Source organism: Geospiza fortis, unplaced genomic scaffold (assembly GCF_000277835.1).
Source record: "Geospiza fortis unplaced genomic scaffold, GeoFor_1.0 scaffold247, whole genome shotgun sequence".
Taxonomy (NCBI): Eukaryota; Metazoa; Chordata; class Aves; order Passeriformes; family Thraupidae; genus Geospiza; species Geospiza fortis.
In genome coordinates, this window is record NW_005054752.1 from 76,111 (window position 1) to 86,415 (window position 10,305).

The 10,305-nt window shown below is 47.2% G+C and overlaps 1 protein-coding gene across 2 annotated transcripts in view; it reads right to left on the reverse strand.

Moving 5' to 3' along the window:
• Window positions 1–9,989, reverse strand: part of LOC102042499 (transcription factor BTF3-like) — a 68,994-nt gene extending 59,005 nt beyond the window's left edge. For both annotated transcript variants that reach the window (XM_031065385.1, XM_005431076.3), the window contains exons 1-2: window positions 9,811–9,989; window positions 9,413–9,481 (exon numbers count right to left, since the gene is read on the reverse strand). In XM_031065385.1, the coding sequence (XP_030921245.1) occupies window positions 9,413–9,481 (69 nt within the window). In that variant the 5' untranslated portion in view covers window positions 9,811–9,989. The remainder of the gene's footprint in view (window positions 1–9,412; window positions 9,482–9,810) is intronic.
• Window positions 9,990–10,305: the final 316 nt, after the last annotated feature.

Genomic DNA, 10,305 nt, shown 5'->3' on the forward strand with positions numbered 1-10,305 from the left:
TGCCGCTCGGTCCCCCAGGGTGCCTCCCCTGATGTCCCCACCGGCTACCACTGCTCGGCTGGCCTGGGAAATCACAGCGCCGGCCGCGCACCAGAGTCAGGCAGTGCCCCATGTGGGCTCACTGACTCCCCCCGTGTGCGCTGGCTCGGTGCTGCAAACCCCTCACAAACCCTTCAGTCTCATGCATCCCACCAGCCATGGGGGAAATCCCCACTTTCCTCTTCACCACGTGTCCCACCGTTCCCTCCTACTCTCCAATATTCTAAAACTTCAACAGACCAGGACAGGTCTAGTATAGTAATGGCATGAAGTTCGCTTTCCTATACCACAATTATGGAATAATTATCTGGCCAAAGATAGTTATGAGGATGTTACTCACCCCTCTTCTTCTCTTTTGTTTATCCAGCCTCCTGTTGTCTCTGGGCTTCCAACCTCTGACCACTGGTGGCCATGGGAGAGTCCGATAAATTCCGCCAAATTTGTGGCGAGGGGGCTCTCCTTTTGAGAACTTCCAGTGCCACCGAGGCAAGGTGTAAATCCCAGGGAGAGCCCCCATTGTGAGAAATGATATTCACTTCCAAAAATTTAAAAGGTTTATTAAACCTTCTCAAAAATACAACAGAAGACTGAATAGAGAAAATATTACGCCGCAGGGAGCAGAGAATCTTTCCCACCATGTGCTCATCCACACAATGGATGTTCCACCTTTTAACCCTTTTGCCCCTCTCAAAGTTCTATCCATCGACTCCTTCTTCGCTGTTCAGTGGTGGAGTTTACTTCCTTAAATTTTGATTGGAGGTCAGACATTGCCATAGTAACAAGCCGACCCTCCCAAATGTCCCAAACCCAAGCCACCCTCTGATAACAACGCAAGTGGGGTAAAACATAAGTCTATAAAACTTCTCTTAACATATATACATAATATTTGCCTTTTAATTGTGAGAGTCAACCATCGCATTACTCATCTATCACACTAAATATCCATTTAAAGGCAAAAAGTTTCAACGCATGAATAAACACTACTGGAAACTGTCAACAAGAGTTCTGCTGAATAGAATCACAGAGTAGTTTGGGTTGGAAGAGATCTCAAATATCATTTAGTTCCAACCCCTTGCTATGGGCCGGGACACCTTCCACTAGACCAGGTTTGTCGAAGCCCTGTCCAACCTGACCTTGAACACTTCCAGGGATGGGGAAAAGACAACTTCTTGGGGCAACTTGTGCCAATGCCTCATCATGCTCTGTCAGGGACCTAAATTATTCAGGCCTTAAACATTTTTATGAAGGAGTTTTGCCCATTATAGCAAAAAGTGTATAAAGAAGCTACAACCACAGAAACCTCCCTGAAGAACTTTGGACTGTGAGTTAAGCCACCTAGATAAGATAAAGGAGACACTATAGTTCAATCATCTCAGGTCTAAGGAGAAACAAACAAGGCTGAGGCAAAGGAATGCATTCACAAGAAAGCCAAACCAAGCAGATGTGCTGAGAATCATCTGTCTGGGTTTGGGGTGGGGGAAGACCACAGCCCACAGAAGTCAGGTTTACACAGACTCCCCCTGAAACGAGGGCAGGGGGGAGGAGGTTTCAGGTGTGTGGTGTAACCTCTGGTCAGAGACACTGAACACCCATTCTCCTTTACACAAACTGGCTCAGCTGTAAAACCCCCAACCCCACAGGCCACATTCATGGGACATTCACATGAGAGGCAGCTGAGAGGGTGTCATAATCCATCATAGGCCTCCCAAAGCACTCCCCAGAGGCCTTGCACCACAGGACTGCATGTGATGCAAAATTATGCAACAGATCCAGAGTCTGCTGCAAGAGATTCCCTCCCCTCCCCGGGGGAGATACCTGGACATTCCCACCTGGCCTAAGTATATTAACCCAACAGATTCTATGCTTTTGGGGGAACCTTCACCACCAAGAAGACCAGCTGGAGAGGATCAATGGAACATCATTGGGATCCACAGATGGTGATATTTTCCTTATTCTGTCTCTGTCACTCTCTTTCTGCCCCCCCCACCTAGTTTCTATTTCTTTCTCTTCTTTTGTCTCTCTTTCTCTCTCTCTCTGTCTCATATTTACTATTAAATAAAACTCATACTATTGACTTTGGCATATGGTCTCATTTGCACCTTAATTTGGGCAGAGGAATTTCTGAATAACTTTAAAACCGGACCATAACACCCTCATAGTGAAAAGTTTCTTATGTCCTATCTAAATCTACCTTCTTTCAGTTTAAAAGTGTTTCCCCTTGTCTCATCACTCCATGCCTCTCTGTCCTAGATTGCAAGGTAATGTGTGTATTCTATTTGCCATCTGTTAGAGGTGTGGCAGTTATCTTCTGTTAATTGGGCAGTTTTCTTTATCTCTTCCACAAACCAATCCTCCCTCCCGGGATACATCTGCTGTCAATGGGCCATTGACTCTCACTGCATGACTGATAAAATGACATCATCCCATCGTGAGATGCTCTGCCCAGGGGGAGGAGCCAAGCATTCCATCCTGAATATAATCTGAGATTTTGGGACACTAGGACAGCCTTTTTCTCACTGGATTCCCAGAGGAGTAGCTGTCTTCTCCACTGGATTCCCAGAGGAAGACCAGGCCCATCTACACCACTACCGGACCTTCAGAGGAAAACTCCACCTTTCTACAGGATCACTGCTTCAACAGAACCACACCTGTCACCGCAGGAGGACTGCAGCCACCATCCAATCGGACTGCTACCAACACCCTGACCCACAGGGTGTCAGGTTGTATTCTGACTCTGTCAGTGATTTTTTTGTTTATGTTTGTACTATTACATTTGTATTTTTAGTTTTCCTAGTAAATAACTGTTATTTGTATTCCCATATCTTTGCCTGAGAGCCTTTTAATTTCAAAATTATAATAATTTGGAGGGAGGGGGTTTACATTTTTCCAGTTCAGGGGAGACTTCTGCCTTCCTTAGCAGACACCTGTCTTTTCAAACCAAGACACTCTCTAAAAAGTCCCTCTCCAACTCTCCTGGAGCCCCTTTAGGCACTGGAAGGGGCTCTAAGGTCTCCCTGAAGCCTTCTCTTCTCCAGGTTTAACAGCTCCAACTCTCTCAGCCTGTCACCACAGCAGAGGTACTCCAGCCCTCAGAGCATCTTCATGGCTTCCTCTGGACTCACTCCAACAGGTCCATGTCCTTCTTATGTTGGGGATGCCAGAGCTGGATGCAGTACTCCAGGTGGGATCTCACAAGAGTGGAGCAGAATCGTCTCCCTTGACCTGCCTGTCACACTTCTTTTGATGCAGCCCAGGATAACGTTGGCTTTCTGGGCACCAATCACACATTGCCAAGTCATGTTGACCTTCTCATCAACCATCACCCCCAAGTCTTTCTCCCCAGGGCTGCTCTCCATCCATTCTCTACCCAGCCTGTGGTCATGCTTGGGATTGTCCTGACTCAGGTGCAGGACCTCACACTTGGCCTTGCTGAACTTCATGAGGTTCTCAGGGGCCCATTTTTCAAGTTCGTCCAGGTCCCTCTGGATGGGCTGCCTGCCCTCCAGTGTGTTGACTGCACCACACAGCTTGGTGTTGTCAACAAACTTGCTGAGGGTGCACTCAATCCCACTGACCATGTGGCCAAAAAAGATGTTAAACAGTGCCGGTCCAAATACTGACCCCCGAGGATGCCACTAGTCACTGCTGTCCCCTTGGACATTGAGCTGTTGACCACAACTCTGAGTATGACCATCCAACTGATTCCTTATCCACTGAGTGGTCCATCTGTCAAATCCATGTCTCTCCAGCTGAGACAAGGATGTCACGTGGGACAGTGTCAAATGCTTTGCACAAGTCCAAGTAGATGATATCAGTCACTCTTCCCTCATCCACCAACACCATAACCCCATCATAGAAGGCCACCAAATTTGTCAGGCACAATTTGCCTTTAGTGAAGCCATGTTGCCTGTCACAAATCATCCCTATTTTCCATGTGCCTTAGCATAGTTACCAGGAGGATCTCTTCCATGATATTGCTGGGCACCAGATAGGTGAGACTGATGGGCCTGTAATTCGGTCTTCCTCATTTTCCTTTCTAAAAACATGGGTTATATTTCTCCTTTTAGAGTCAGTGGGAACTTCATTGAACTGCCACAACTTCTCAAATATTATGGATACTGGCTTAGCTGCTTCCTCTGCCAGGTCCCTCAGGACCTGTGGATGCATCTCATCAGGTCACTGGGACTTGTACACCCTCAGGTTCCTTAAATGGTCTCAAACCTGGTTTTCTCCTAGAGTGGGTGATTCTTCGTTCTCCCAATCCATGCATTCACCTTCTACAACTCAGGTGGTGTGCTGGTGAAAACTGAGGCAAAAAAGTCATTGAGTACTTCAGCCTTCTCCATGTCTTGGGTAACCAGGTTTCCCATATCCTTCCAGAAAGGGCACACATTTTCCCTAGTCTTCCTTTTATCACTGACGTACCTATAGAAGATTTTCTTGTTACCCTTGACATCCCTGGCCATATTTAATTTTATCAGTGCTTTAGCTTTCCCAACCTGATCTCTAGCTGGTCAGATAATCTCTCTGTATTCCTTGTAGGCTACCTGTGCTTGCTTACACCCTCTGTGGGCTTCCTTTTTCTGTTTGAGCTTGTCCAGTGAGGCATAGTAAAATCCCCCCCCAGAGTAAAAAGGGTAAAAGGTGCTTTTCTATGTCATGTTAAGGCCAAAGAGAAAAGCTGCTTCGATAACCTCAAGAAGATAAAGGGGAGACAGTGAAATGAAAACAGAGACGCCAGGACAGGGACATAAGAAATTCCTTCTGATAATGAAAATTAGCAGCAAAAGTCACTGCGAAATCCATAGAAATGAATATGTATGAGCCTATTGTGAAATTGTATGCATATGCATTTGAAAGGGGGATAAAGTGAAGGGCTGGAGTTTGCAAAGTTGCGCATGCCCCTTTAAAGAGAGCAGTCTCTGTTTCTCTGGCGTGTGTCCAGTGCTGAATAAACATACCGCTCTATAACTAAAAGTTGTGGAGTTTTCTCTTCCTCCGCGCAACACCAGGACCTCCTTGTTCATCCATACAGGCCTCCTGGCATTTTTGCCTGATTTCCTCTTTGTTGGAATGCATTGCTCCTGAGCTTGGAGGAGGCGATCTTTGAATATCAACCAACTTTCTTGGGCCCCTCTTCCCTCCAGGGCCCTATACCATGGCACTCTACCTGTTGGAACCCAGGAAATTCCTCTGGCTGCCCTGGAGGACTCGAGCCCCTGCCCAGGGGGCTCAGAGACCTTGGCACAGAGCCCAAGACCCCTGTGCCTTTGATTTAGCCCTTGGAAAAAACAATTACCAAACTTTATATGAAGAATTACAAGCCACGAAAGTTTAAGTAGAATAATAGTTAGCTTGTCACAGGGTGAAAATTAGATTTTTGAGGTTTTTAGAATGAGGGTTTGGGGTCCCAAAATGGAGGAATTTGGGCATGCCTTTTTTAGTATAAAAAGATAACACCACCCCGGGAGCAGGCAGAGTGCCTCTGACTGACCTGCTGAGCGGACCTTGGCAGGACAGGAGAAAGAATTTTATAGATAGGATACAATAAACAACCTTGAGACCCAGAAATGAAGAGTTCTGACTCCTTCTTCGACCGCTGGGCTGGGAAAAGAGACTTTCTAACCTATCTCGGGGTCACTCTGACCAACTAGAGACCCCGAGATCTACCAAGCAGATCCTTGAACTGGCCCAAGTCTGCTCTCCTGAAGCCCAGGGCAGTGAGATTGCTGTGTGCACTCCTTGCTGCTCCGAGGATCTCAAACTCCACCATTTCATGGTCAGAGCAGCCCAGGCTGCCCTTGAGCTTCACATTCCCCACCAGTCCCTCCTTGTTGGTGAGAATAACGTCCAGCATAGCCCCTCACCTCATTGGCTTCTCTGTCACTTGGAGAAGAAGTCATCAACCCATTCCAGAAACCTCCTGGATTGCTTGTGCTCTGTTGTGTTGTCCCTCCAACAGGTATCAGGGTGGTTGAAGTCCCCCACAAGGACCAGGGTTTCTGAATGTGAGGCTGTTTCTATCTGTCTGTAGAGAGCCTCACCCACTCTGTCTTCCTGATCAGGTGGCCTGTAGCAGATTCCCACTATAATGTCACCTGTCCCTGCCCTCCTTATAATCCTGACCCATGAACTCTGTCAGCTTCTCATCCATCCCCAGGTGGAGCTCCATGCACTCCATTGACATAAAGGGCAACACCACCTTCTTGTCTCCCCTGCCTGTCCTTCCTAAAGGGCCTGTGTCCTTCTATTCAAACACTCATCACAGGAGCCTCCCACCATGTCTCTGTGTTGCCAGTAAGATCATAGCCCTGGAGGCATGTGCGCATCCTGTTTATTCCCCATGCTGCATGTGTTTGCATAGAGGCATTTAAATTGGGTCCCTGATGAAGCTGATTTACTGGCTGGAATTCTTTGGTGCTGCTCTTCAGATGCTCTTCTGCTGACCTGTGATCCCTCTCCAGGCTTTGGGCATCTCTCTCTGGCCCTGGCATCTAACCAGTAGGAGTGGGATAGACTGAGTTTCCCCTCTCTCGGCAATTTTGGTTTAAAACCCTCTTCACCAGCTTGGCAAGCCTATGACTGAAAAAGATCCCCTTCTCTGACAGATGGACCCATCAGCCCCTAGCAGACCAGGTTTCTCAAACCAACTCCTATAGTCTAGGTAGCCAAACCCCCAACTGTGGCACCAGTACTGTAACCATTTGTTGATTTGCCAAATTTGACTAACACTTTCAAACTCCTTCCTTTTGATCAGGAAGACTGATGAAAAAACTACCTGCACTCCAGAGTCCTTTACCACTGCTCCCATCGTCTTATTTTAGAATAGCTTGTGTTCTAAATACAAGCCTGTATTGTGTGCACATTTCTCAGGTATAAAAACAAAAAAATTGCTAACAAATTCTTGCCTTAAAACTGAAACTGTAATTAACATGTTTACTAGCATACAACTATACTCAACATACTTTTTTATTTTCAGATTATAAGTAATCACAAAGCTACATAAATTCAGATGTTAAAATAAAAAGGTCTTCTACGCATGTTATTCTACAATGATAAGAGTATGAGAAATACAGAAACCCCAGCTTTGTTCTAAAAAGAAAGAAAACAGCCACGGGCGTCTTAAAGATTTGTCATGAGAATTTGGAGTATAGCTCTCTAGTCTATTATGAAAACTATACCCAAGATCATTTACTGTTAAAGGTCTACTTACTTCAAATCTTAATCATAGAATATCCTGAGCTGGAAGTAACCCACAAGGATCAGAGTCCAACTCCTGACTCTGCACAGGACAGCCCCAGGATTCACACCATGTGCCTGAGAGCATTGTCCAAATGCTTCTTGAACTCAGATGGGCTTGGGGTTGTGACCACTGCACTGGGGAGCCTGTTCCAGTGCCCAACCACCCTCTGGGTGAAAAACCTTTTCCTACTATTCAAACTAAACCTCTCCTGACATAGCTTCATGCCATTCCCTCGGGTTCTATCACTGGTCACCAGAGAGAAGAGATCAGTGTCTGCCCTTCGCTTCCCCTTGTGAGGAAGTTGTAGACTGAAACTACAGTTGTAGCCTGAGGTCTCCCCTCAGTCTCCTCCAGTCTGAACAAGCCAAGTGACCTCAGCTACTCCTCATATGGCTTCCCCTCTAGACCCTTTACCATCTTTGTAGCCCTCCTTTGGATGCTCTCTAGTAGCTTTATATCTTTCTGTGGTGGTGCATACCCCCCTTTTTCCAGGCCACACTGCGATCTCAGAAATGCTTGTTAGGCCTCAGCCTTGACAAACAGCACACGGGCTCAGCTCTTCTTGAGCTTATCAGAAACACTGTCTGCTCCCAGGAACTGCTGCTAATGAGCTCCTGTTTTCTTTATGAACAGCCTTGGAAACTGTTTTCCTTGCCTGAATGGCATAATATCCCTGTTCTCACAGTTTCAAAGAAAGTGCCGACCCAAACTGTGTCCAGGATGAAACACTGTTATGACTAAAGCCCACACTCTTGCGACCCTATAAATAATGGTCTAAAATGAGACCCTTTGAGCTCCTCTGGACTGCAGCAGGCAGTGACCAGCAACCTCCCTCTGAGTGGGGCCTCTTAGACCCAGCAAACTCTCATGTTTGCTGTACTCAGAGGATTGCCGAACGAAGTTGAGTCCTGAGACAACACCCCCACTCCTCAAGGCCTGACCCTTCACCCACTGGGGAGATGCAAAGCCATCTGAAATGAATATTTCACTTACACTTGAGGGGAATTTTTCACAGGTAACTTGCACTGATTCTTTATGTCTGTGTGCATACACATGCACATGTGCTATAGGAAACCTGGGAGAAATGCTGCTTTCTTAGGTGTTTAAGTACCTTAGATATCTAAGTAGGTTAGGCCTGTAAGTAAGGTTAAGTCATAAGGTAAGTTAAATGCTGTGAGTGTTATTCCTCGGTTGTTATGGTTAAGGTATAAGTGTTGTTCCTTTGTTAAATTCTTAGGTTTAAAGTATAAGTTAACTTAAAGTACTGTTAAGTTTGAGTGCTGTTAAGCTTTTAGGCCGTATTCCTTTTTATCCTTGCCCTCACTATCCTTTTGTCACATGCCCACACACATGCATGCCCCCACACCCCCCCCCAGATAGTTCTCAGTTCATTTCTGTTTTGATTGCCTGGATTTTGTTTGGTTTTGTTGTTGCTTGTTTTCCTTGGTGTGCCTTAACTGTCTAGTAAGTAATAGAGTGAATTTTGCCAACAAACTTTGTCATGCTGTTGCTTAATATTAAATCTGGATTTTACCGATACCCTTGCAGCTGATTTTTTAAGCGATCTCAAACAGTTGTTTGTAACACTTTCTTATATTGTGGTGCTCAAAACTGAACACAGTAGTCGAGTTAAGGCTGCACCAGTGCAGAGCGGAGCAGGACAATCACCTTCCTTGACTGGCTGGCAATACTGTGACTGATGCACCCCAGGACACAGCTGGCCCTCCTGGCTGCCAGGGCACTGCTGACTCATATCCAACTTACCATTGACCAGGACCCTGAGATCCCTTTCTGTAGTGCTGCTCTATTTTTCATTCCTTAGTTTGTATATACATCCAGGGTTGCCCCATCCCAGATGCCTTTTAATATAGCCTATATAAGAATATAGGCTACAAGTCAGCTCTAAGATAAATCCAAACAGAAAAGGCTGGAGGTTCAACTCCTACATTCTGCTTCTACTGAATTGACTAGAGATCCCTGCAGCAGTGCAGCTTCCCCCAAGGACAGTCCAGCCAAGGCAGGAGTCTTTAAGGCTGCTCCCCACCCAAGTTTTCAGGATCCCACATCAGAGGCCCAGTGTATGGACCGTGACACACAATCCTGAAGGCAGGGATGGGAGACAGTTCCTACCTTGCCACCAATGCGCACTTGGGCCTGGAGCTTAGCAAGCTTTTCTTGGTTCATGATCGTTTCTTTCATCTGTGGAAGCAACAAGAGCACCCATGCAAAACAGGTCAGGAAGCACTCGGCGGCCCAGGCCACAACCTGGGCCCGGCAGTAAGGTAGGTGAGCTCAAGGGGCTCCACAGCTACCCCTCGCTACACTCACACACCCGACGGGAAGCCGTCCAAGCCCTAACGGAGCGGTCGGTCTGCCACACACAGTGCCATACACAGCTCTCCTGAGGCCCTGCCCGTAAACGCCATGCCTTGCCTTGCCTTGCTCCAACCACAGCCGCCCACTAACCCGCAGCCCTTGGTCGCGCAACAAATTCCACGCTAGTCCCTCCCCCACCATCTCCTTTGTACCTTCTTAGAGCGGAAGCAGCGGTGCCAGAGCAGAGAAAGATGAGGGTTGTGAGAGTGGGATGAGGATCGAGCAGAACACGCGAGATGGCGGCCGGAAGGGAGACCAGGCACGCCGCTCTGCCACTGCCTAAGCCAGGAGAGTGCGCCCTATGCGGCAGTGAAATCTGGAGAGGAGGGGGCGCGGCATGGACTCTAGTAAGCGTGCTGTGCTGCTCAAAGTAAATTTATTTGTGTGGCTGAGTTGGGATGCAAGGTAAAGTCCGCGCCTCTTCCCCGCCACCCCCCCTTGTCTTCCCCCTCTTCCCCCCTCCCTTAGGGCGTGTTCGTTTCTGTTTGCGATCTGGTTTGGTGTGTGTGGCCTATCTCCCTTCCCTCCCTGCTTCTCCCACCTTCTCTTGCTTGCAGCCTCACCTGGCAGGGTTTTTTTTCGATTAATGGATATGTCCTTGGGTTTTTTTTTTCCCTAGAAGATATTTAGATGCTGTATTTTCTCTC